This window comes from Salvelinus sp. IW2-2015, linkage group LG13 (genome assembly GCF_002910315.2).
Source record: "Salvelinus sp. IW2-2015 linkage group LG13, ASM291031v2, whole genome shotgun sequence".
Taxonomy (NCBI): Eukaryota; Metazoa; Chordata; class Actinopteri; order Salmoniformes; family Salmonidae; genus Salvelinus; species Salvelinus sp. IW2-2015.
Window position 1 is genome coordinate 21824716 of NC_036853.1, and position 27934 is coordinate 21852649.

Genomic DNA, 27934 nt, shown 5'->3' on the forward strand with positions numbered 1-27934 from the left:
CACAATGATCTGCTTCCCATCCTTAAACCAGTAGATCTATAGGGGACAGGATAGACACAACACAGAGTTACACAATGATCTGCTTCCCATCCTTATACCAGTAGATCTATAGGGGACACAATGGCCTATAGAAGTGGATAGGAGTAGGGAGGGAAGGGAGGTATATTATTATATTATATCATATTATACTCCCTCCATCCTCTATCTATCCTCTCTTTTTCTATCTCTTCCATTCATCTGATGCCTGTCATCACCCAGTCATTACAGAGGTCCTCTGATGCTGCCCGCAGTGGCGGACTCAGAGATGTTAGTACGGCAGGCCTCGCCCTTATAACACACTGTACATGTACCTCCTACTAACAACACCACACATCATCAACTCCAAATGATCAGAACAATATGGCAGTACATTAAATAGGTTCAGCATACAACAATACACTATAACTAAATAGCGTAACAGTGATAATATTGACATTAAATACAATAAAAAATACTAGAATACGMCGTGCTGGTATGCGAGACTAACGATGAATCAGTCCGCTATATTTCCACATCATCACTCTGTGATCTGTGTGACCTCTGACCTTTGGCTTGGGGTCTCCGATGACCTTGCAGGAGAAGGTGACGGGCATGCCCTCGAACACCTTGTAGTGTTTGAGCTTGCTGTCGAAGAATGGCACCACCCCCTGGCCTGTAGAGTCTTCGTCATGCTGCACATCGTCGTCAGACTCCTCCYCTGGAGAGCGCTCCAGACGGAACTCGATCTCACTGATCAGGCGCTGCTCGAAGCTGGACACCTTGTACTCCTGCAGAGCACACAGAGAGGGAGCAGGGTTAACCCTGGGAGACGGAGTTCAAGGAGCATCACTATTACAGGAAGAGCCTGAAATCACAGAGGAACAGGGTCACAGAAAAATCAGATGAACAAGAAGCACACTCCACCAAGAACATTCTGTGTCACTCATGCAAGCATTCATTGATTTATCCTTTCATTCATTCAAGAACAGTGAGTTACGGAAAAACAAGATTCTCCTTTTCCCGTCAGCTCGCCTTTATCCAGTGTCTTCCTATTCCCTGTCAACTCTCTATTCCTCCCTCCTTTTCTGTCTATTCCTCTCTCTCTCTCTCTCTCAATTCCTCCTCCTCTCTCTTTCAATCTTAATCTCTCACCATCCTGGCCCAGTCTGTTGCGGCAGAGGCAACATCTGGAGAGTAGAGTGTACTGACTGACTGACTGACTGACTGACTGATAATTACAGGCCTAAGACACAGCTGAAGGGTTATGACATCTCAAGGGGAGGCAAAGCTTTGGTAGTGGGAGGACGAGTATGTTGCCAACGCTCACCAAAGTGTAAATCTATTTCTCTGCCTCAATCCCTGTCTCCCCTCCTTCTCGCAAACGTTTCTCTCTCTCTTCCTCTCTCTCTCTCCCCCCCCCCTGAATTCTTGTTCTCTCGTTTCTCGCTTCACCATCGCTCACGCACGTACACAAACAAGAGACAAGTATAGTAGGTCATGTGACACGTAACACACACACACACAGCCACACACACACACACACACACCACACACACACACACACACACACACACAGCCTATGGGTGTATCCCATAGTTTCTGATGACAGTGGACATGTTCATTTTAGCATCTCATGTCAGGAAGGTGTTGGAAAACAAGCTCATGCAGGCGCCAATATCTGATTAACACATCAAAAGTGACCAATCAACACACTGAGATTCAATGAATCAACATATACATTAAAAGTAACAGCCATGCACAGGGACAAAGTTGGCCATACTTACTCGGTTCTCATAAACAGTATTGGTCAGTAATTGGGTCAGATCTGACTGAAGACCTACAGGCGGTCAAAAGATATTGTAACCACCACAATGACCTTAACAGAACCATGAATTCCACTTTTCCATCTGCTTTTTGTCAAATGTATGTTTGTCTTTATCCTTATCAGTTCATTTGCAGGTTCCCAGGCCTGATCCTGTTACGGTCAAAGTGTGTGTTAGCATATCTATATAATTATTATCAGTGTAGCTTTGTTTAATGGTTTAAGCACGGGGACCACACGACACAGTGAGTGAGTGAGTTGAGTGAGTGAGTGAGTGCAGTGAGTGAGGTGAGTGAGTGAGTGAGTGAGTGAGTGAGTGAGTGAGTGAGTGAGTGAGTGAGTGAGTGAGTGAGTGAGTGAGGTGAGTGAGTGAGTGGAAGAGAGAGGAGAGAGGAGAGACGAGAGAGAGAGAGAGAGAGAGAGAGAGAGAGAGAGAGAGAGGGGCTTGAATAACCTTTTGAGGGACCGATTCTATATCAGATGAACTGGAGTCCTGCGAAGACATAAAATAGTAGTGAGGTGTTGTCTCTGTGTTACTGTATGACGTCACGACCTGAGGTCCAACCAAACACCACGAGGGTGTGGGCGTGCATGCACTTACCAGCATTCATGAAAGAGTGTGTAACATTGTAAGTCTTATACCCTTTCACACATTTCCACAAAACACACATATTTTCATCACATATCCTCTGATTTGGAACAGGCAAACTCACAGCCTCAGGCAGAGTAGTGCCCAGAGCCATGCAGAGCCAATCTCTATCAGACAGGGAACCAGGCTCATGGGCCTCCAGGCAGCCAGAGCCCAACGTCATTACAGCACAGCAGCACAGAACAGCCCTGACCTCCACAAAACACTACTGCCACTGTCTGCAGCTGTGAGAGGACAAACTCTGTTTACTTGGCACTGAGGCTTGAATTTAGTCAATGCAGCAACTATGTGTGTGTTCTGCAATGAGGTTTTGTGTTCTGGACATCTTTAAGACTACATGTTGTATTAATCTGTGTAGCTGTAGCCTATATTTGACACTTTATCACAGTTCTATACAGCTTTTTAATGTTTCTGAGGGGAACAAACGGCTACATTCAACTCATGTGTGTTTTTAAAGAGGGTTCTTAAAGAGGGTTTTAAAGAGGGTTCTGTAGGATAGTATTCTGTTCATATCAAAGCTTCATTGCATGCTTTAAATTAAAGTGTTTCCAGTGTAGCCGAAATATAATATAGCCTTTTTCAATAATAAACATCACAGACCAGCATTCAGATGGAAAAATAGACTCAGAAATTCAGTAACTCTGCACCCTGCACACCGACACAACTCTGAGTGAAGCAGTGTGACTGACAAATATGACTAATGTAGGTGTGTATGCTACACACACACGCAATACTACAGTGTAACACAGAGGTGGTGATCCTAGACAAGTATTTTGTGACTCTGTGAGTAGTGTGTGAGTCTGTACCTGTCCAGTCCAGCCCAAGTGAGTGTGTATATACCTGTCCAGGTGTGTGTGTGTGTTCTTGGTATAGTTGCAGCAGCAGCGTACCTGTGTGACTGGCTCCTCGTCCTGCTGCTGTGTGTTTAGTACTGTGGCTGCGTTGTCTGCCCCCAGCAGCCTGCGAGCCATCTTCTCCTCATAGGTTAACCTCTGGAAGCACCGATTAATGGGTCAGCCGAGGTTAGTGTGTCAGTCGCAACAGCAACACACACTCGTTACAAATATTAATAAGATACAGTCTTCCTGAGATACACTTGTGAAATGGATGACATGGGGAAAAATGTTTTGTCCTCTCCAAGTCAAAAGGCTCTTTTGGACTCACTATAGTACCGGGCCTATTCTAACATCAGCAGAAAAGCTTGTCTGTGAACATATCTGTGGCATAGTTATGCATGTATTAATGGTTGGGAATGAAATTTGATTGATATTTGACATGATGGACCGCTTGTTAATAATATGTATTAAAGAATGTTACAACAATACCTTCATTCCCAAGTTACCTACAAATACACAGTCATTTGCGGTGTTATGAAGGCACTCTGTAACACACACCTGTTGTCCATTGCTCATGCGCTCCTCCTTAAATCGTAGCTTCCTCTCCAGGTCCTGAATGACAGCATCCTTGGTTCCCTGAATGTCAGAGTCAGAGGCCAGGCGTGGGGTTCCTCTGGACTGCTTCCGGGGYAAAGCACTGCTGACAGAACACAACAACAGACGTAGGGGTTAGAACATGGGACCTCAGACCGTTAGTCAACAGTGGCTGCTGTTTCTTTCTACAGTAGATCACATAGCCATGATATGCAATATGTTGTTTGTGTGTGTGTTAGACTGACTGGGAGTTATTTGAACCCGTGATTGAGACAGAATAAGCCACTTCTTTCTGTTTCTCATTCCCTTATCTGAACATGTCCAACTGCAGCCTTCCAGACAGAGTCCTCTTATCTCTCTCCCCTGCTYCAGGAATGCCCCGGTGAGGGGAAAAGCAGACAGAGGAGAGGGCTTGATGAAAAAGAGGGCGAGGGAAGGAAGGAGATGTGGAATTGCCTTAAAGGGGAAGGGGGAGAGCGTGTTTGACAGCAGAGCAGAGTGGATGTTTTCTCCAGAAGGCCAGGCATCATCAAGCGGAACCAGAGCCAGGATTATCTACACAACACCAGATCTCTATCAGTTAAATAAACATAAACATGACCAAGCTCACTCTGGGTGCAGCCGACTCATAGTCAGGCCTGGCCTGAGATGGTAGGGTTTCTTGACTTGAGAAATACTATTGTGTTTTGGAAAATGCCCAGTAGGGTGTGTTGAAATCTCAGCTATGCATAAACCCTTCAAATATATGTTGATTTGACTTTGACGCACCCTTCATTCTAAAGTCATTGTGTATATTTTTCAGATGATAGGGCAAATATTCTTAACTTCAATAGGGTAAGGGGCAGCATTCGGAATTTTGGATGAAACGTGTGTCCAAATTAAACTTCCTGCTACRCAGGCCCAGAAGCTAGGATATGCATATAATTAGTAGATTCGGATAGAAAACACTCCAAAGTTTCCAAAATTGTTAAAATAATGTCTGTGAGTATAACAGAACTGATATGGAAGGCAAAAACCTGAGGAAAATCCAACCAGGAAGTACTATTATTTTGAAAGGCTGTTTTTCCATTGAAAGCCTATCCACCATACAGAGACTTAGGACCCAGTTCACAATCTCTATGGCTTCCTCTACACGTGGCCAGTCTTTAGGCATTGTTTCAGGCTTTTACTCTGAAAAAAGGGGAAGATACAGCACTTTCAATGAGTGGACAGTGGAAATTTCCAGACACGAGTCATGCACGTGATCGGGAACAAGCCTTTGTTTCTCCTTTTCTATTGACGAAGCTTTTGTCCGGTTGAAATATTATTTATTATTTATGACAAAAACAACCTGAGGATGGGTTTTTAAACATCGTTTGACATGTTTCTACTAACTTTTATTGTACTTTTTTGACTTTTCGTCTTGATGTTGAGAGCGCGCATGGTGCCTTTGGATTTCTGAACTAAACGCACCAACAAAACTGAGGTTTTTGTACATAAAGAGGGACATTATCAAACAAAACAAACATTTATTGTCTAACATGGAGACCTGGGAGTGCCACCAGATGAAGAACATCAAAGGTAAGTGATTCATTTTAACGCTATTTCTGACTTATGTGACACCTCTCCTTGGTTGGAAAATGGCTGTATGGTTTTTGTGGCTAGGCGCTGACCTAACATAATCGCGTGGTGTGCTTTCGCCGAAAAGCCTTTTTGAAATCTGACACAGCGGTTGCATTAAGGAGAAGTTTATCTTTAATCGTATGTTAAACACTTGTATCTTTCATCAATGTTTATGATGAGTATTTCTGTAATTTYATGTGGKTCTCTGCATTTTCACCGGATGTTTGTTTGAGACAATGATTACTGTACATAASGCGCCAATTTCAACTGAGGTTTTTGGACATAAAGATTAACTTTATCGAACAAAACACACATTTATTGTGTAACATGAAGTCCTGTGAGTGCCATCTGATGAAGATCATCAAAGGTCAGAGATTAATTTAATCGCTATTTCTGACTTTTGTGAGCCCTCTCCTTGGCTGGAAAATGGCTGTATGGTTTTCTGTGACTAGGCGCTGACCTAACATAATCGCATGGTGTGCTTTCTCTGTAAAGCCTTTTTGAAATCGSACACTGTGGTTGGATTTACAAGAAGTTTATCTTTAAAATTGTGTATAATACTTGTATGTTTGAGGAATTTTAATTATGTGATTTCTGTTGTTTTGAATTTGGCGCCCTGCAATTTCACTGGCTGTTGTCGAGGTGGGACACTACCGTCCCACTTATACCAGAGAGGTTAACTCACACACACACACACACACACATTTACACACCTCAGGATACTGAGAGAGACGGTGCTCTCTGAGCTGAGTGTCTGTATGAGCCCCTGGCTGGTCTCTGGGTTGTAAACATGCTGAATAAGAATTTAAACAGGCCATCTTCCATCTAGCAGCAGACCTCCAGCCTCCAGCTGCTACCAGGTGGCAGGCTGTCCTGATGAGAATGGAGGGAGAGGGAGAGCCAGCCTGGCTCCACAGAGACAGACCTGCCGCAGGCTGTCACTCACTGACTGATATGCTATACTACCATTTGACTGGGGATTCAAATGATCTGAAAGTATAGGGTACTGCCCCATGGAGAGCCAGTGTAGCTGTGTCTAGAGCCAGTGTAGCTGTGTCTAGAGCCAGTGTAGCTGTGTCTAGAGCCAGTGTAGCTGTGTCTAGAGCCAGTGTAGCTGTGTCTAGAGCCAGTGTAGCTGTGTCTAGAGCCAGTGTAGCTGWGTCTAGAGCCAGTGTAGCTGTGTCTAGAGCCAGTGTAGCTGTGTCTAGAGCCAGTGTAGCTGAGTAACATTGAGGATACTCACATAGTTCCATTCCCTTTAGGCAGGCCCAGGGCGTTGACGGACGGGCTAGTGGGCGTGGCTGGCAGGACGGAGGCCAGGAAGCCAGCAGGTGATTGGGGCATGGAAGTGAAGGGGGAAGAGCTGCTGGAGTGGCCGGGGGAGAAGGGGGGAGTCGAGGAGATGGGTGGAGGAGGGGGTGGGGGAAAGTCTTGGCTGGGGCCTGATGGAGAAGACATGCTGCTGCTGAGGAAGGGAGGGGGTGGAGGAGGGAAGGAGGGAGAGGACGGGGACTGAGACCCGATGCTGCTGCCCTTAGTGAAGGGAGGCATGGTGACCCTGGTGAAGGGTTTGTGTGAGGTGGGTGGGGAGAGGGGTGAGGGCAGGCTGGATCCAGAGGAGCCAGAGGACTGGGTGACGTAGCCCCCCACAGGGACTGTCCCCCCGGGGCTCTGGGCAGCGATGAACTGCTTGGGCCGGGCGTAGTTGAATGTGCTGGTCTGCATGGCGCTGCTCTCCAGCTCCTGGAAGGAGGGAGGAGGGGGAAGAGGAGGAGAGGGCGGAGAGGACACTTCCTGAGGCTGCTGCAGTGGAAGTGGGACTTCCTGCTCTTGCTCCTGCTGCTGGATCCAATTGGCTGCTTCTTGCTGTTCCAATAGAATCTGATCCTGCAGCTGCTTCAACTGTTCTATGTTCCTAAAAGGAAAGTTGATACATAGGCATCATCAGTAACATGACTGCTGGACAGTGGGGTCACTTTGAATGATCATGCCAAACGGTAAAYAAAAAACACTATTGCAGAAAAAAACTGGACAAAGTTTTAAAACGTTTGTGAGCTAAATGAAAGCAGGAACACACACCAGTAGATCAGAAGCATTCCGTACAGGCCTTTTCCCCCCCGGACCAATGGAATCCCTACAGTAAAGGCCTAGACTCCATACTATGTATCCACATATTTTGTGTCAGGGTCAGTATAAACGCCCAGAGAGGCTAACAGCAGTGGTTTTCCTTCCCCAGGTCACCAATCAGAACATAGCACACATACCCCTGTAACACTCAACATCCTCTCAACACCACTAGAACGCTGGAGGGGATGAGATAACGCTGCTAAGGTTACAGGCACGTTGTAAAAATGTTACAAAAGCATGCGGCTGTAATCCATTTTGACCTTGACTGACACAATACCCTATTACTCGTCTCTCACTCTCTCGTTACACAACCATGATTGACAAATTAAAGAGATTGTGATTGTAAAAACAGCAATCACAAAGAATGAGCCTCCCAGTCGTGCCGAGACATTGCTCTAATGTTACAGATGCGTTGTGAGGATGTTACTGTGAGTGGTTGATAACCACACACAGAGCTGTCGCGATAACTTCAGCACTGGGCCATCCAAGAGCCTCACTCAGGAATTACACTGGAGATTTTTTCACCAGCCTGGAATTGATAGCCTGTCAGGCCTGAGTTTGGGAGGGTTCAGAGTACCATGGGGTGTGGTTCATTCGGCTAGCCAACCTTGCCACGGTGTTTGTGTTGTGTGTGTGTGTGTGTGTGTGTGTGTGTGTGTGTGTGTGTGTGTGTGTGTGTGTGTGTGTGTGTGTGTGTGTGTGTGTGTGTGTGTGTGTGTGTGTGTGGTGTGTGTGAAGGCGCTGATGTAGTCTGTTTCTGGGGAGGAAACCTCTGCATAGTGAGTCTATCGGTCATTACATAAAGACTTAAAAGGCCAGCCTGTCGACAGCCACGTCAAAAAGTACCATATTAAATTAAACATATTAATTTTGTTTGGCATATTTTAACATCTCAACCAATGCCTTTTAGCATAGGAGTCCTGTATTTTTTTTAAATATGGTTCAAAACCAGGACGTGAATATTAGCAAAAATTGACCACATTTTCAGTACTAATTCTGTATAAAATTGAAAATTACAAGACTGTAAAATGTTGTTTCTGATATCTATTTCTTGYTGTGCCAGTTAATGGGTTAAACTGCAGTGCGATGAAACAAAATAACCACAAACACACATCTTGTCTTCAGGGGTGAATCCTAATTATGCAGCATTGTATTCTGTCATAGAGGTATGGCTGGCTGAGGATTTCACACACAGAGCCCTCRTACACTGTCAAATAACGTCTGGCCTGGTCTGGGATCAGTTGGCTGGGGAAACTATGGCTCTCAAGGAGGTTCCTGATCCTAAAGGGGGCGGATGACATGACTGTGGACTGGAATGAAGAAAGAGGGGCGAGTAAACTAGACTCATCCTATGTCCACTGCTTGCTTTGAACGTGTTCATTTATAATGGGGAAATATTTTATTTGGGTCTGGGGGCTTGTAACAGGAATGTACAGTGGGAACTTCAGAACACACATGACATGGTTGAGTTATCTCCTCGGGTAGCAGAAGGGGTCTTGGGGAAATCTATAAAACCCCAATGTTAGAAACCTTAATGTTAATGGCCCAGTCTTTGACTGGTAGTGAGTCCATCTGAAAACKTGGACAGAAGAGTCTAGATACAGCTACATGCCTTGTCATCAGGACTTCACTAGGACAACATTCTCAGAATCTGTTTCAGATGCTGAATAACCAGGACATTTTCCATTTCTGTCTGAGGTTCCAGGGGATAAGCCCCTCATTCCCCAGCCTCCCCCCATTCCCCAGCCTCCCCTCTCTCTCAAAGAATATGAAAAGCCCAACAAAGGTAATGAACATTTTACAGTAAAATGACAGAACTGACAGAGAAAACACCATGAGACAGATATCCCACATGCTTTGAGATCAGTCACATGCTCCCCTCATTAGTAGCATAGCAACAGTGGAACTCCAGGCCCAAATAAACACTCATTATTCAAATCACTCCAACCTGTCATAACCTGTGTGATGGTGTAGACTATGGTACATGAAAAATAGCATGTGAAATAGCAAAATGAAATACTGCAGTGTCTACTTTCCCTATGTGTTTTTCTGAATATCCCAGCAATGTCGGACATCCAAGCCTCCACCAAAAGAGCGCTTTTACAAGAATAGTTTGGCAGCTCCTAGGAGCGGCAGCCCTGGCCTCCACTCCTCCGTGGCGCTTTCAGTCCTTTTTTGGCTGCGTTCTCTCAGCGCAAGGCAGAAGCTCTTCGCCTCGCCCGCCCGCCCGCTCAAACAGAGGAGAAACGCGCTTCATTTCCTCAGCGCCTTGTCTTTCTCTCTCCTTCACTGCCAGCCTCCATGTGTGAGTTGTGCATGAAATMATTTCCATAACAGACCGTTTGCCCGCGTGCCTGCATTTTTTAATAACCCACCTGATGGTTTCCAGCCTGCCTAGTATATTTTAGAGAATGTTAGGAGCCCAGTTTCAGTATACTAAATATATCTGAAAAGTTGTCCTGGTGTTTTTACTCCTGTCTCTGGAATTTTTCTGAGTATGTTTGGGAGGCAGAATGGATGTTGGCCAGCAGTGGCTGACTGACATCATCTTCTTGCCTTAAAAGGTGTTCCTTCTTTATATAGAACAGCTACTTCCAAACAAACATCGCCGCTCATTATTCCCCAAAACAACTGATGTGCACCCCTCTCTCCCTTTCCCTCTCTCTCTCCCAGCATGGTCAATCAATTCCACATTTAGTACAGTCTAATTCCCCTTGCTTATTTTACAAAAGGGCACTCACATGATTAAGATTCATTTGTCCTTCTTTCCGCATAATGACTAACTTTCCAATTGTATTCTACGTTATGAAATCTGACATGTCAATTTCATTTGAATTTTTCCACTCAATTGAATTGCCATTTTGTCAGATAGTATCATCTTAAATATTCTGAAACTCTAAAACAGCCCATAAACTTCAGATCTTTTTATGGTTGTCAGTGAGAAGGTCAGACTGTGTAATATTGTAGCTGCATCAGTTGTTTTATTGTGCCTGGTCTGTCTGCCTCTAGGACAAAAGGAGGGGGCCACCTTGGCTGACACCATGGCCCTGACCATACCAGCCTCCAGCCAGCTCTACCCAGCCAACATCCACTTACAACTATTTCATCTCTCTCAATCAAGCTTTTTCTCTACTGATTCAGAACAGGGATTGCCTATTAGTCTTGAATGAGCCAACAGACAAATCATTGGGATAATAAAGTATCACTTGACTTGATTTAGTCACCAACTCTGGGAACAAAGAGAGGAGCCTTCTGCCCAATCAACCACTCTTAAAAAGAGATATAAAAGAGGTGGAGGTTCATTCTAGCATACAGCATTCACTTATAGCCATACAGCCTTTTAATTTACAGTACTTTCACATCTCCACATAAATCCTCCCATTGTTAAGTCTCAAAAAGGGCATTTTCTTATAGCTGTCCAGAACAACCTGTTCTATAGATGCCAGTCAGACTCTCTTGGGTACAAGAAACAAAACCTACATTATTTAGAACTTCTAAAAGGTTTGTGAACAGAGTCGGTGCTTGGTAAAAAAAAAAAAAGTTTAATCTCTCATGTGAGCAGCTAAAGAAATGACAGAAACTGCTGAAAAGGCTGGAGTTAATTCCTTTCTTTCTTCCATTCCTCTGAGAGTCTGTTCCTATCTGTCTTGCGGTGCAGTGGGGCCTTGCAGGGAGGGAGAGAGGGAGCCGTCCTGCTCTCCATCTCCATGCCAACGGCCCAGTGTTGTGCGTTACCGAGTTGAGCCAACTGGCCCACACAACTCTCAGTTCCAGTGTGAAAAAACTGCAGAGCTCTGCCCTGTCATTTCAGACTGTAACAGTACATTACCGTTAAATCTCTCTCTTCCTTTCTCCTCTCTCTTTCCCTCCATTTAGAGGTCTAAATAGGCCAGGCTGTTAAATGTTCTTTCTCTCTCATCTTGAAAAATACTTTCAGTTGGCCTGGTTCCTGGAGTAAATTATTTAACATGGAACACAATGAAAGAGAACTTTAGAAGAAACGTTTGATTGACAAACCCTTCTTCACATTACCCTCATAGTAAAATGTCAATTATAAAGGATTCTGGTGGTGCTTTAACTTTCCAGTTTCTACATGGGAACATTAGCAGCATCGCTGAGCTTAACGGGGTCAGGCACAGCTTGTCTGAGTGAAAGTTAATTGAATCGGTCTTTTAGCACACCATGTAGCAAGCTGAAACAGACCATGTTGTATCAGTCAGAAAGAGCAAGCTGAAACAGACCATGTTGTAGCAGTCAGAAAGAGCAAGCTGAAACGACCATGTTGTATCAGTCAGAAAGAGCAAGCTGAAACAGACCATGTTGTACAGTCAGAAGAGCAAGCTGAAACAGACCATGTTGTAGCAGTCAGAAAGAGCAAGCTGAAACAGACCATGTTTAGCAGTCGAAAGAGCAAGCTGAAACAGACCATGTTGTAGCAGTCAGAAAGAGCAAGCTGAAACAGACCATGTTGTACCAGTCAGAAGAGCAAGCTGAAACAGACCATGTTGTAGCAGTCAGAAAGAGCAAGCTGAAACAGACATGTTGTAGCAGTCAGAAAGAGCAAGCTGAAACAGACCATGTTTATGCAGTCAGAAGAGCAAGCTGAAACAGACCATGTTTACAGTCAGAAAGAGCAAGCTGAACAGACCATGTTGTAGCAGTCAGAAAGAGCAAGCTGAAACAGACCATGTTGTAGCAGTCAGAAAGAGCAAGCTGAAACAGACCATGTTGTAGCAGTCAGAAAGAGCAAGCTGAAACAGACCATTTGTGTAGCAGTCAGAAGAGCAAGCTGAAACAGACCATGTTGTAGCAGTCAGAAAGAGCAAGCTGAAACAGACCATGTTGTAGCAGTCGAAAGAGCAAGCTGAAACGACCATGTTGTAGCAGTCAGAAAGAGCAAGCTGAAACAGACCATGTTGTAGCAGTCAGAAAGAGCAAGCTGAAACAGACCATGTTGTAGCAGTCAGAAGAGCAAGCTGAAACAGCCAGTTTGTCGCAGTCAGAAAGAGCAAGCTGAAACAGACCATGTGTAGCAGTCAGAAAGAGCAAGCTGAAACAGACCTGTTGTAGCAGTCAGAAAGAGCAAGCTGAAACAGACCATGTTGTACAGTCAGCAAAGAGCAAGCTGAAACAGACATGTTGTAATCTAGCAGCAAGAGCAAGCTGAAACAGACCATGTTGTAGCAGTCAGAAAGAGCAAGCTGAAACAGACCATGTTGTAGCAGTCAGAAAGAGCAAGCTGAAACAGAAACAACCCATGCCAACAGTCAGCTACAGAGGGTTTCCAATCTGTGATCGCCACCGGCTGCTTCTCCTCCGTAGACTCCAATCATACTGTCTTTAATCAATGCTCTCTCTAATCAACATGTCTATAATGGTCATCTTTACACACAGTCGCTTGTTTGTGCTTCCTGGACAATGATGCCTCGGGTCCATACAGACAGGCGGTTCTACAATTAGACTGACTAACATTGCAACAAGCAAGCTGTGAGCCATCGCTGGGTTTTACGACCTAACTTGTTTGGGTGCGAGGAAGGGGAGCTTGTCTTTGGTTGGCCACTGGTTTGTTGACTAGGAGGAGGAGAGAAGGGAGAAGGTTTATGGGATTCCGCCAGCAGCACTCACTAACCACAGGAAGTGACCATGGGAGGACAGGAAGTAGTTGAGTGTAAACAGCCAATAAGGAGGGGGTGCCTTCTATAAACAACAAGAGGCTAAGCTTCCTTCTGCATGATGTGTACATACAAGCCAGCCATGTGTAAGTGAAAAGCTGTTGATCCACTCAAATGTCTGAACAACAGGTTTACATTTTCCCACAATGGGAAAGGCTCCTCAGAGGAGGAAGGGGAGGACCATCCTCCTCAGTGAATCTCATAAAAATCAAAATTGTAAAACATTGAAAAAGTTATCCTTTTTAGATAAAACTATACAAAATATATTCACATGTCACCAAATAATTGATTAAAACACACTGTTTTGCAATGATAGTCTAGAGTAGCCTCAACAGGGTAGCATCATGGTGTAGCCGGAGGACAGCTAGCTTCCGTCCTCCTCTTGGTACATTGACTATGTCATGACTGTCCTGTGAGGATCCAAATAGGTCAGATCAACTTTGCAATAAATAACTTCAATCAGACCCTCTCTCACCCACAGAGGGGGGGGGGGGGACTGGTCAAGGAGAGAACATTCAGACATCCCTCTCCAAATTCAGCCAAGGAATGTGCCTTTGTTTTAAGAAGGCTTTTCCCGCAGAAACTCTAACACGTTCAAAAGCAACTACTGGAACAATATTTCTAACATAGAACGTGGGGAATGGTCAAAGGCGATGTGGAGACCACTGGTGACGTTTCGGGTGTTATTTTGTGATGTAATTTAAAATGTTATAAAGGAAATACTGTAACTTGGAAAGTATACTAACTATATGTGTGAAGTGTTCATCCGATGTGTTGTGCATGAAATATGAAAAATTATGAAAGTGTTTTTGTTAAGAGAGGGACATGATTTTAGGAGCCATAAGAGATAATAGTTTTACATAACTTTGCAAGTCACACCATTGAGTGAGGTCAGCCTGATGGAACCGCCCCTTTTGAACTAACTGTATAAAATGATGGGTTAAGAATTAACATACTGTATCAGACCAGAGAGACATTGAGCTGCAGCTCACTTTTGATTTTTTCTCCCCAATTTTGTGGTATCCAATTGGTAGTTACAGTCTTGTCTCATCGCTGCAACTCCCGTACGGACTTGGGAGAGGCAAAGGTCGAGAGCTGTGCGTACTCCCGAAACACAACCCAACCAAGCCACACTGCTTCCTGACACAATGCCCACTTAACCCGGAAGCCAGCCGCACCAATGTGTCGGGGGAAACACCATACACCTGGCGACTGCGTCAGCGTGCACTGCGCTCGGCCCGCCACAGGAGTCGCTAGTGCATGATGGGACAAGGACATCCCTACCGGCCAAACCCTCCCCTAACCTGGACGACGCTGGGCCAATTGTGCGCTGCCCCATGGGTCTCCCGGTCATGGCCGACTGCAACAGAGCCTGGACTCGAACCCAGAATCTCTAGTGGCACAGCTAGCACTGCGATGCAGTGCCTTAGGCCACTGGGAAGCCCGCAGCTCACTTTTAAAGTGGTTTAAACTTTGAATCTCAACACGAGGTAGAGACGATAAAGTCAACTCCCGGACAATCACTGGTACGGCTGATTAGCTGTCCTAAGTAAAGTATCTAGAAAAATGAATTTAAGTGGGACCATTCCATTACTCTGTTCAAATCATCGTATTATGCTACTCTCATCACCCCACTGGGAACCATCGACACAGCTGGCTAGCCTATCTTCAAAGAAGCATCTTCCAGAGCAAATGGAATTAGAATAAAATCTGTAGTTCTGTTCAGGACTACACAATAAGTCACCGGATACCGGACAGCTGCCGGATACCGGACGACTGCAGAGAAGAACAACAGTAGAAGACGGATCGGGACCCCTTTTGGACAATCAGGGCCTTACAAGCGTGTCGCGAAAAGGCCCAAACAACCCCCTTTCCCAGAAGGCCCAGTTAGGAGAGATACATGGCAAACCAAGGCATTTCCATGTAAATAGATTCATGATTTCTTTCTCCAAGCGGGCGGCGGTTCATGCACAAAGTATAAGTGAGAGTAGTGTACCAAATGTAAATGTACCAATGTTAAGTGTTTCTGTCCCTCTCTCTCTTTCTCGCCCTCTCCATGTCTTTTGTAACAAGCAGCCATATCGTTGTCAGTCRGCTAGGGACCTGTTTCTAATGTATTAAGTGTGTATGTTTATTCTGTGTTATCAAGGGGTGTCAGGTAGCCTAGTGGATAGAGCATTGGACCATTAACTGAAAGGTTGCTTGATCAAATCCCCAAACTGACAGGGTTCAAATCTGTCCTTCTTCCCCTGAGCAAGGCACTGTTCCCTGGGTGCCGAAGACATGGATGTCGATTATGGCAGCCCTCCACACCTCTCTGATACAGAGGGTTTGGGTTAAATGCGGAAGATGCATTCAGTTGTACAACTGACTAGGTACCCRCATTTAGTTAGCTAAACCAACTTGTGTAGTACTGAATCATAAGCAAGGCTAGGGTTTTTGCAGATGCAAGGAGGTTACGACTGTTCAGAATGATGATATGATTAATAAGTTGACTGTTTATGAATGTAATATGTAAAGACCTTTAGAGTTTAATTGGGGAGATGATAACTCTTTAAAGAACCGCTCGTGGTGCCCCAAATCCTAATGAATTGTTACATGATTAATTWAATTTAAATCGGGTAACAATTAAACATAGTTAGTTGATTAGATAAATAACAGCCATCCGATTAATGAAAGTAAAGTCACGACAACTTCAATACATAATCTCTTGGTTCCATAGATTTACACAGTAACTATTTCTTTAAAAAATTAAGGAGAAGCAAGAGAGAAATATAGAGAGAGAGATTTTGTCTTTTTTTTTGTTACTCAACCACCCGGCTCAAACAGAATGTTAGCTAGCTGGCTATGACTATCCAACACAACACTGGAACTCGTCAAATTCAAGGTAATCTTTTGGTTTTATCAATTTATATCCACTGGGGCCCCGCCGGTGTAACTGCTTAACTGGGTTTACTAACACATTAGTTCTATTACCTATGTTGACTAGGACGTTACTTTAGCTAATATGGGGACAACGATGCAGGCTGTGTGTAGCGGTTATGGTTTGGCTTGGAAAGATGTTTTTGCCTGGTCACATACAGCTGATGTGTTGTTCATTGAAGTCCACAAACGAAGGGAAATGGTGAGAGGAGACTACATAGAGGCTACAATGAAGACAACATGGCTGCTTTGAAAGTGAACTGTGTTTATGCGTGATTGGGGGTTTATTCATTCCGCCAATTCTGATCGAAAACGTTTCTTAAACGGAAGCAAACAAAACATGGATAAGAGTTCCTGAATTTGTCCAATAGAAACTCTCGTTTGCAACTGTTGGACTAATGATCACACCCTAGATCAGCTAGATGCAGGCAAGAGTGTGTAAGGCCGTATTGAATGTGTCACTGTCTGCCCACGTGTCACTGTCTGTCATCTCAAATGTTTCTCTCGATCTGTGTACACCTACATTGTAAACTTTCATTTATAGGCTAGGTTGTAGCAACCTCATGATGGGTACAGGGAAAATGTCAGTATCATGTAGTAGCCTAAACCTATCGCTGTTACATTGAACTGGGTGAATGGAATATGAATGACAGTCATCCAACATGCTGTGATAGAAATAAGGCCATGCTCATTAAAAAAATAAATGGTCCTCCCTCATCATAAACGTCACTGACCACCACTGGAGTACAGTATCTGTCTGTGTCATTGTTTAACCACACATCACTGTGCCAGCTTTTAAAAAGTGTGTCCCAAACAAGCTAGCAGAGCTCCAGCATCACACCTCCAAAACAAACACAGCCCCTATGTGTGTGTCCTACCGTGGAAATACACCCCAAGGTGGTAACACAACAACATGCTGGCCCCAAACCACGCCCGAGCCAAGAGTTTATCAGACCAGATCCAGGAACGCATGATGAAATCAATGGGAGTATGGGAAAATACCAGACTCCCACTGCAATCACATAGACAAATACACCTCTCCCTGTCACCTCCCCCAAGCATGACCAGACATACAGTAGAGTATGATTAGTGGTGCATGCTGTCTCTCTGTGCCTGACAGCACCTGTTTCACACTTCCCTCACCTGTACTATACAGTATTACCGTGCCCCCATTACATCACTGTTACAGTGCGTCAACCTGCACTTGACCAATCTCTGACAGAAAGTGTCTGGTCTGTCACTCTGTCTGACAATCAACGAATGTCAGACTGTGACTAATTGACTTAGTATCTGACTGACTGGCTACGACATGATTGATTGACTGTAAGGAAATTCTGAATTCATTTGACGTGTCGCTCACAGACACACACCTATCAGGCTGAGTGTAGATCAGAATAACGTCATGTTTGTGTGAGATCAGACTGCAAGAGGAGGAGTAGAGGGGAGSCATGCAAAACGTACACATGTTTAAACACATGCACAAACAGGTACAATACCCAAGGCTTTTACAAATGACAGGAAGTGTAGATATGGGCCAAAATCCCCATGATCCAGTTGTTAATGATTATCTCTATCGCTGCAGAATAATGTRGACACTGTGATATCTGTATGTACCCTAGCAAAGTAACAGGTCATTATACATCGACTGTGTTCACCAAGGATCTCGAATAACAACAATGAGCTCTTTTTTTTAGGCAAGTTGACATCCATTTGGAGTTCTATGGTAAGTTTACGGTAAGGGGCTGCCTATTGCAGCTTACATGATTCCAGTATACAAACAACCCCAGCAAGATAGCTGAATGTTTATGTTTGACATCATCACATCAGATCGCCGGATGAGATAAACCAGTGAGCGTGATACACTTCCATCAACAAATTCACGTGAAGCCCTCAAACTGAGGGTTATAGTAAAAAAAAGCAGGTTCATTGAGTTAGCCAACTAACTTGTCTAAATGTTCTGAAATAACTTTGTATTTTTTTTTTTTTAAGATAAGCTTCAAATGAGCATGGTATCTTTAACTCAACAACCAACAACACATATCTGAGTTTAGCTTTGTTTTTACTCATTGAACTTGCTTTGTGGTATACCCCTCAGGTGTGTGCTGCGTGCACACTAACCACACCAAACTAAACACACACAGAGACAGTACACACTTGTAGGCCTATACATGCGCACAAGCTCTGCCTGAAATTAGCACTTTGGATCATGTTTTTAAGGAAACAGCTCAAATATCTCCGCCCCGTCCATCTGAGGGCAAGCGAGCTGATATAAGGCAGGCAAATTGCCAAACCTGGTGTTAGGGCTGGAAAATGCCAGTGCGGCAGTTTTTACATGACGAAATTGCAAACTAACGTGCTTTTGACACTAGCGCCGCCTTAACGCCAGCCGAAAATAGAGCCCGTAATCAGATCCGTTTCCACAAGGAGCATGTAGGTCAAACCTCCAGTCAGGTTCAGAACCAGAGTTAACCCATTTACCTGACCCACATCACAGGCTGACTCAACACCATGCAGTCCCACTCTGAGAACCTCCTTCACCCCATACACACAAAACTCATATACACCCTAACCTCTCAACACACACAAAACTCATATACACCCTAACCTCCTCAACACACACGAGTCATACAACTCTCCCTAATCCCTCCCCCCCCTGGTTTGGCTGAGTGCTCCTCCTCAGTAGAGAGCTGCCCAACTTTCCATGGACATTTCATAAACCCCTTGATTCAGCTCCTAGCTCAGATCCTTTGAGGTGCTTTATTGGCAGCAGTAGTCCCTGACATTTTTCATATAGACAACAAAGGAAAACAGAAAAGCCCTTTTTTTTATCAACTTCCATTCCTTGTCTATTTCCTTGTCCCYCTTCAATTTCTCTCTGTCTTTGTTCTCCTAGACTTCCAAATGTATTTTCAACCTCTCCATCTTCCTCTCTTTCACCTCCCTCCGTCTGTACCCTACCACCTCCCTCTCTTTATGGTTCTAATTGCACACACACCACATAAAACAAAACCAGACTATTTTCTTTCCCCCCCCTTTAAACGCTGCACAGAGCGTGTGGCTCATTCCAACTAGACTAACAGTTCAGGGCTGCTCCAGCTCCAATCACCCCCTTCTTTATGTCTCTCCCTCCCTCTGTCTGTCTCTCTCTCTCTCTCTCTCCATCCATCTCTCTCTCTATCATCTGTGGAGCCATTTCACATATATAATAGAATAACAGGTGATAAGTACAGAGAATGAACAGTGAGCTCTCCCCTCTCCCGCTGTCGTCTATCTCCTCCGTCCTCTCCGCCCCGGTGCTCCCTCCCTCCCGTCTCTCTATTAGTCTCCCCACTGTCCTCCTCTCTTTCCGCTCCCTCTCTATCTCCTCTGTCTCTCCTCTCCCCTCTCCCCTCGTCTCTCCTTCTCCCGCCTTTCCTCCTATCAGCTCTCTCCCTCGTCTCTCTCTCCTCCTCCTTCTCTCTACTCTCCCTCCACCTCTCTCTCTCTCCGCCCTGTCTCTATCTCTCCTCCCTCTCTACTCTCCCTCCTACCCGGTCTCTGCACTCTCCCCTCCTCTCTATCTCCTTGCTCTCCCTCCCTGTCCTCTATTCTCTCTCTTCCCCGTCTCCCGTCTACCTCTCTCCCTCTCCCTGTTCTCTCTCTATCTCTCTCCTCCCTCTGTCTCTCTCTCATCTCTCCCCTCCCCGCTCTTCCTCTCTGGTCTCTCTGCCTCTCTCTCTATCTCTCTCCCTGCTCTCTCTATCTCTTCCCTCTCTCTCTCTCTCTCTCCTATCCTCTCCCTCCCGTCTCTTCTATCTCTCCCTCCCCTGTCTCTCTCTATCTCTCTCCCGCCCTGTATCTCTCTCTCCCCCCATACTCTCCTCTCATCCCTCGCTCCCATCTCTCTCTCTCCCTCCCGTCTCTCTATCTCTCTCCCTCGTCCTCTCTCCCTCCACATCTCCTCCCTCTCCTCTCTCTCCTCTCTCTCTCCCCCCTGGCTCCCTCTCTCTCTCTCCCCCCCCTGTCTCCTCTATCTCTCTCCCTCCACACTCTCTCCCCCTCCCCTCTCTCTCTCTCTCCTCCTCTCTCTCTCCGTTTCTCCCTCCCCTGTCTCCCTCTCTCTCTCCCTCTCCCTGTCCTCTATCCTCTCTCCCTCCCGATCTTCTTCTCCTTCGTCCTCTCTCTCTCCTTTCTCCCTCACACCATCTCCTCCCTCCCCTGTCTCCCTCTCTCTCTCCCTGCCCCTGTCTCCCTCTCTCTCTCTCTCCCCTTCTTCCCTCTCTCTTTTCCGTGAGACGAGAGTGTTTCTTTATGCAGGAAGCTCCAGACATCTTCCCTGCGATTGGAATGGGAAAGACATCGCCATCAAACGGGATTAGCAGCAGGAGTGGAGAGGAAGAGGGAGAAAGAGGAGAAGAGCCAGAGAAAGAGAGAGGAAGGGAGGGGGTAGAAACCAGAGAACCCAGTGAAGGACCTGGTACTACTGTTCGTTCCTGACAGACACTATTGCGCTAACTAATCCAACAGACCCCAAAAGTGGCACCACACAACTGGCCTATATAAGCGTACCTAGTCTTTCACCACTAACACACCACAGACACAATCCACAATAAAGCAACGGGCACTGGACTACTGTCATCCCTACATCAACTCACACTACAACTCCTCGCAAACTCACAGACCCTACCCTACCACCCTTAGTAAAGCAGTCATTTGCCTGCAGCCCTCCTCTTCAGACGAACCACTTCCCAGAGCCTTCGGTGAATGAATGGGCTTCTATCTCTGCCTCTCTGTGTCCTATAAACCACACATCCATACTCCAACACATGCTTTTAACATTAACTGGGTGAGCGGCTGGCAAAGCAGACAGAAATAAAGGAAAAGCATTCCTGGCTCTGCTTCTCTATCATTTGTGTCTCTCCTTATTCTGCACTCCCTCATTCCCTCTCTCAATTCAACCCTTCGGGTTGAACGTTTTTTTCAGAAGATTTTGTGATTTTAATCCCATCTGTTTTAGCTCGTGAAGTTTTACTACAATGGCAACACTGTATTTCATTAAAGCAGTGAGGTAAGCATGAAGCAACAGTGGCTGTGCTAATGTGGTGTGTGCTCATTGTTCTCTCTCTAATGATCTGAACATGACAGAGAGTTAATGAAAAGCATCTTGCTCCTTGCTGCTCACCCTCTCCTGGCTTCCCCTCTTCCTTCTCTCTCTCTCCATAAACAATTACTTCCACTGAAGTGAGTTAAAAAAAAACGTATTTTTGTTTTAAAAAGTTGTTAGTACCTTCAGTGATGCGGTCCAGGTGAGTGTGTCTGTCTGCGGCTCAGGTAGTCCCCAGGAGGTGTGTGTGTGTGTGTGTGTGGTTGTTTCTGTGCCGGTCTGCCAGGTAGCAGAGCAGCATATATAGAGCAGCCAGCAGCCAGACAGTGACAGACTCTCCCTCCCTCTCTCTCTCTCTCTCTCTCTCTCTCTAACTGCGTGAGTCAGCCTGAGCCTGTCTGAGAACCACCTCTTTCACAATAAAAGCTTGGCAACACGGGCCACTGATCGAGAACTTCCCTTTCAGAACCAGACTCCAAGAATAACAACAGCCCACTATTTTTGAGTCAGAGACAAAAGACTGAAAGTGAGAGAGAAAGAGAGAGATTGTGAAAGATTGCGACAGCTCGAGGTAGACACCCAGATCGTATTACATTAGGGTACCTGACGTATGTTTATCGTATTGTTATTTCGGACTAAGATCTGATGTATAATGTTCCCACTGATTCATGGGAAATTAAGTTCCTGAATCAGAGAAGAAATTAATCAAACATGTTATTCTCTCTTTCTCAGATAAGATACAATAGGAAGGGAATCTCCYTTGTAAAGTCTCTATTGTGACTTTATACTGGCAGGAAATATAATCCATATTATGTTCTGTGTACTATAGTTTTCATGGGTGGCACACAGAAACAGTCTCTGCTGTGCTTTTCATATGTTTACAGACCAGAGTTAGCATTATCTACATGCCAGCCACATAACAACCAAGTAGTCTGTGCTTTATATAACTGACAAACATGGTACGTAGCCACAGCAGTCTATCTAGGAACAGGATTAGTTAGAACAGGGGATCACACTTAAAAGGCCACACAATCCATTACAGACGAACAATCTTCCCCCATCACCACCCCCACAGATCTGGAACATGTCAACAGTTTTTCCCCCCAGACATTTTGGCCTTCAATTTTGGGAGGCAGACATACATTTTTGGTGCATTTATCAGTTCTGTTTTGGTGTGTAATGTCTATTTGTAGGTCGGCCTGTGTTCTCCATCTCATCTGCTCTGCTGTTGTCTCTCAGTGGCTGGAGATGAGTCCCAGAGGAGAGATACGGGGGTGAGGGGGCGGGGTAGGGGTCAGGGGGCGGGGAACATGGGGGCGAGGGAATGTTCAGTTCCTCTCTCAGGAGGGCTCAGTCATCCCCCCAGTGTCGAGTCACACCACTCACGGCCGAGTGTATCTCACTCTCCTGCTTATGGACGACAGGTTCCACAACTGTGTGAGTAGTATAGTGTTGTAACGGCGATGTATGTATGCAACATGTTGCTGACTTTACAGTATATCACAGACACACTGTAATTAATGTCACTCTGCTCGCTATAAAGAGGAAGTTGTCTACGTTTCCTGGGTGTCAGGATGTACATCTGAGCGCATCTGGGTACCAGAACCCCCCCACGCACACAAACAAGGGCAGGGATCTGGACAGCAGCTATAATCAAAGGCTGATTGACTTCATGCGGAAACAATGTGATTCTCAAAAGCGTATAGCTGCTAGAGCTTCTCTGTGTTTAGAATGCCATTCCCTCTGGGAAACAGCCCCTGCTCTCAACAGGCCATCACTAAGACCTCCGTTTCCATGCTGTCAACTAATAAGCATACGTGTTTTTTTTGTTTTTTTTTTCTCTCTCTCTGTCTCTCTCTCTCTCTCTCTCTCACCACTCTCTCTGTCTCAATTCAATTTCAATTCAATTTAAGGGCTTTATTGAAATGGGAAACATATGTTAACATTGCCAAAGCAAGTGAAGTAAATAATAAACAAAAGTGAAATAATCAATACAAAATTAACAGTAAACATTACATTGCACATTGGAACAAAAGTTCCAAAAGAATAAAGACATTTCAAATGTTAAAGGGAAAATTAATAAACATTAATGTGGGTTGTATTTACAATGGTGTTTGTTCTTCACTGGTTGCCCTTTTCTTGTGGCAACAGGTCACAAATCTTGCTGCTGTGATGGCACACTGTTGGGTTTGCTTTCAAATTTGTGAGTCTGTGTAATCTGAGGGAAATATGTGTCTCTAATATGGTCATACATTTGGCAGGAGGTTAGGAAGTGCAGCTCAGTTTCCACCTCATTTTGTGGGCAGTGTGCACTTAGCCTGTCTTCTCTTGAGAGCCAGGTCTGCCTACGGCGGCCTTTCTCAATAGCAAGAATATGCTCACTGAGTCTGTACATAGTCAAAGCTTTCCTTAAGTTTGGGTCAGTCACAGTGGTCAGGTATTCTGCCACTGTGTGCTCTCTGTTTAGGGCCAAATAGAATTCTAGTTTGCTCTATTTTTTGTTAATCCTTTCCAATGTGTCAAGTAATTATCTTTTTGTTTTCTCATATTTGTGTTGTGTTGTCCTGGGCCTCTGTGGGGTCTGTTTGTGTTTGTGAACAGAGCCCCAGGACAAGCCTGCTTAGGGGACTCTTCTACAGGTTAATTTCTCTGTAGGTGATAGCTTTGTTATGGAAGGTTTGGGAATCCCTTCCTTTTAGGTGGTTGTAGAATTGAACGGCTCTTTTCTGGATTTTGACAATCAGCGTGTATCGACCTAATTCTGCTCTGCATGCATTATTTAATAGTTGATTCTAAGATTTTTATTTGATCATGTATATGTTTTTGTTCTTTGTTATAGGGCCAAAAAGATTGGAGAAGTGGTTTACCCATACATCTCTGTTTTGGCTCGACAACTCTTTGTGTTGTTGTTTGTTTATTGTTTTCCAATTTTCCCAGAAGTGGTTAGAGTTTATGGATTCTGCAATTACATTGAGCTGATTTCTGTTCCTTCTTTTTCCGTAGTGTATTTCTGTATTGTTTTAGTGATTCACCATAGTGAAGGCGAAGACTCAGGTTTTCTGGGTCTCTATGTTTTTGGTTGGATAGGTTTCTCAATTTCTTTCTTAGGTTTTTGCATTCTTCATCAAACCATTTGTCATTGTTGTTAATTTTCTTCCGTTTTATGTAAAATATTTTTAGATTTGATAGGGAAGCTGAGAGGTAAAATATACTGTTTAGGTTTTCTACTGCCACGTTTARACCTTCACTACTACAGTGAAACGTTTTGTCCAGGAAGTTGTCTAAAAGGGATTGAATTTGTTGTTGCCTAATTGTTTTTTGGTAGGTTTCCACACTACTTTCCTTCCATCTATAGCATTTCTTGATATTATTCAGACCCTTTGGCTTTGATGCCTCATGATTGAGTACTGCTCTGTTCAAGTAGACTGTGATTTTTCTGTGATCTGATAGGGGTGTCAGTGGGCTGACTGTGAACTCCCTGCGAGATTCTGGYTTGAGGTCAGTGATAAAGTAGTCTTCAGTACTACTGCCAAAAGATGAGCTATAGGTGTACCTACCATAGGAGTCCCCTCAAAGCCTAGCATTGACTATGTACATACCCAGCGGGCCACAGAGCTGCAGGAGTTTTTGTTATGTTGTTGTAGTTGTGCCTAGGGGGGCATATAGGGGAGGGAATGCTGGGTAGGTAGGTGTTTGTCCCCCTGTGTGCTGAGGGTATCAGGTTCTTGTCCAGTTCTGGCCACAGACTAGTACAGGTCCCTGGGCCAAGGAAATTATTGATTTCCCCCTCCAGGATGGAGAAGCTGTCTTCATTAAAGTATGGCGATTCTAGTGGGGGGATATAGGTAGCACACAGGACATTTTTCTCTGTTAAGATAATTTCCTTTTGAATTTTTTGCCAAATGTAAAATGTTCCTGTTTTGATTAATTTAATAGAGTGGGTTAGGTCTGCTCTATACTAAATTAGCATACCCCCTGAGTCCCTTCCCTGTTTCACACCTGATAGTTTGGTGGATGGGACTACCAGCTCTCTGTAACCTAGAGGGCAACCAGTGGGTSCATCTCATCTATGCRGTGTTTCTTGTAGGATGACAATGTCTGTATTTCTGATTTATTTGGTGAAGTCCAGGTCCCTGCTCTTTAGGCCAAAGGCAGGTGACCCCAGGCCTTGGATATTCCAGGATGAGATAGTGAAGGTTTTGTGTTCCATAAAGAGTCCAATGTTGTTAGTCGTGTGGTTTGGCGAGCAGAGCCTGCTGTGTGAGCAGAGCCTGCTGAGCATCTGGTACATGCCATTGCCTTGGGCTAGTGTAAGAGTGGGGTTGGGCCTGTTTGCCTGCTCACGGCCTGGGCGTATATGTGTGACTTTCATGTTGAGGGCCTCTTTGCGGGGATGGGGGGCATGGGGTGGGCAGGAGGGGCATAGGTCAAATCTGAGTGGGCCTAAATGGGGTGTGGGCATGGTTGACTTGGGGGGGTGTTGATTGGTTGGGGTGGGGGTGTGGACGTGACTAGTGGTGCTGTGGTGTGGATGTAGGTCTTCTCTGTGTAGGTCCGGGGGGGGCGGGGTGGGAGAGTGTCTCTCTAGACTGGGCGGGGTGTCTGTTGATCTGTTGCTCCTGTGTGAGGTGTTGGGGCTGTGGTTGAGGGCGATGTCCTTTAGGGTCTGGACGAAGGTGGACCTGGTCGTAAAGGCTGTTCAAGTCCAGGGTGGAGTGGTGGGCCAGGTAGACATTTGGTTTTGAGGCACAGTCACGGGAAATACTTGCGTTTACCTTGTGTATGGTAGCAGGGTGGCAGTATTTTTGTGGTAGCAGAGTGTAGATAACCACTTGTGTGTTGGGGAAAGTAGAAGAAGCTTTTTCAATCACTCCCTTCAGTGCTGTGGCCACCCTTTTCTGCTGTGTTCTCAGCTCGTTTGTGCCTGTGTGTATTGTTATGTGGCTGGGTGACCCTAGTTGGTCATCAGACAGAAGGTTTAGGACGCGCTGGGTGTTTGGACACCAGAGTTTAGACACTGTGTTTGGGAAAAAGTTAATTTTCTTGTATATATTTCCTGTTTGAGTCCATAAGAAGTACAATCTGTGGCTTGTGTATGTCCTCAGTGGGTGTGTGGGGGTTGTCAGGAGGGCTATCAGGGTGGCTGATAGGGGGGGTGTTCAGAGGGGGTGGGATCCCCTGTGCTTGGGGTTCTTCATTTGTCTGTCCTGCTGTGATGTCGAGGCTATGGTCAGGGTCTGGGGTGGGCTGTTCTGCTGTGGTGTCGAGACTTTGGTCAGTGTGAGGTGYGCTGTTCTGCTGGCTTCTCTGCGGGGGTGGCCAGCTATCTAATGGGTTGTTCTCTGTCACACTTCATTGTTCTCACCTTCTACTCCAGCACTCTGATCCTCTCCTGTTGATGTTGTCTCACCACAGTCCAGAGTCGAGATATGTCTCTCTCCACCCTCAGCTCTGGTTGAGGGAGGTATTGTTGAGCTGGACTATGTTGTGTGCTGACTGGAGTGTGTTCACCTGCAGTTCTAACTCCACCTGCCTTATCCTTCATTTCAATGAGGGAGTAGTACRGGGAGGTTGACTTTCCGCTTGGGGTTGCTCGTCTGTGGGGTTGTATAATGAAGAGGTCMGGTCTGACACGCTCGGGGTGGGGGTATCTTTCTCAAGWGAGAGCTTCTCCTGCTGAGCTCTCTCTTTGATAATGGGAAAGTCCAGCTGAAACGGTTTGGGGTCGTCCTGTACCATTACTGTTCCAGACTTGTACAGGTTGACATTGAGTCCTCATCCTCTAGTATCCTGAGTTTCCACAAGTTTTCCCTACAGGGTGATGATGGATACCCCCTTTTAAACAGAGGGGTAAATGTGTTTATATAGACTGTGCCGTGCAGGGGATGGTCTGTGTGGAAGATTAAGTTGCTTATGTTCCCATTTTTTCAATAGTCAGCAAAAAGTTGTCTCTTGATTTTCCATAAGGAGCTTATTTTTGTCTCTTTCGCACCTTCTCTATTTTTTTACATCCAGAAGGACTGTATTGTAATGACCTCTGAACAGCGGGAGGGGGCTTTAAAGCCTCTCCATCTGGGTGGGGAGGCTGTGAAACTCTCCTGCATTGTTGCGGTCAATGGCTTTGACACTCCTCCACTTCACACCTCGGAGTGCTAATTGAAAGTTTGCGTCAGATCTGTTTCTGTCCTAGCAAGTTTGGTAACTTAACTTAGCATTCAGTCTTATAAAAGTAATACTAATCATTGTAATGTAATTTTTCTTCTTCTTGGCTTTTAAAAGTAGGCTAGACTAAACATTACTTAAGTTACTACTCCCCTAAGCTCAGGTTGGAACTGGTGTTAGGCTTTCCTGTGTTTAAGTTTGGGTTCATAGCCATATGTTGCTGATAAAAACAGGTGTGTTTGGAAATACGTAATTTTTGGGGTCAGTAGGTTCGGCTGCCGTCTTCCATTGTAAGATTTTTTTTGTCGGGGGGTTTTTTTTTGTCTCATAAATACCAGGTTGCAGAGTATTTGGGAGGTTTTGATTTGGGGGGGGAAAAAGTGTTAATGTTGTGCGAGGGTAGTATATCCCGCTGTATATTAAAATGTTCATTCCGAAAAAATATCC

The 27934-nt window shown here is 45.1% G+C and overlaps 1 protein-coding gene across 1 annotated transcript in view; it reads right to left on the reverse strand.

Moving 5' to 3' along the window:
- The window catches only part of LOC111972300 (palladin), a 121312-nt gene that overhangs the window by 7546 nt on the left and 85832 nt on the right, over nt 1-27934 (reverse strand). Inside the window, exons 12-17 of the mRNA XM_070445992.1 lie at nt 6765-7436; nt 3884-4025; nt 3380-3481; nt 2295-2333; nt 585-806; nt 4-36 (exon numbers count right to left, since the gene is read on the reverse strand). Coding sequence (XP_070302093.1) covers nt 4-36; nt 585-806; nt 2295-2333; nt 3380-3481; nt 3884-4025; nt 6765-7436 — 1210 coding nt within the window. The remainder of the gene's footprint in view (nt 1-3; nt 37-584; nt 807-2294; nt 2334-3379; nt 3482-3883; nt 4026-6764; nt 7437-27934) is intronic.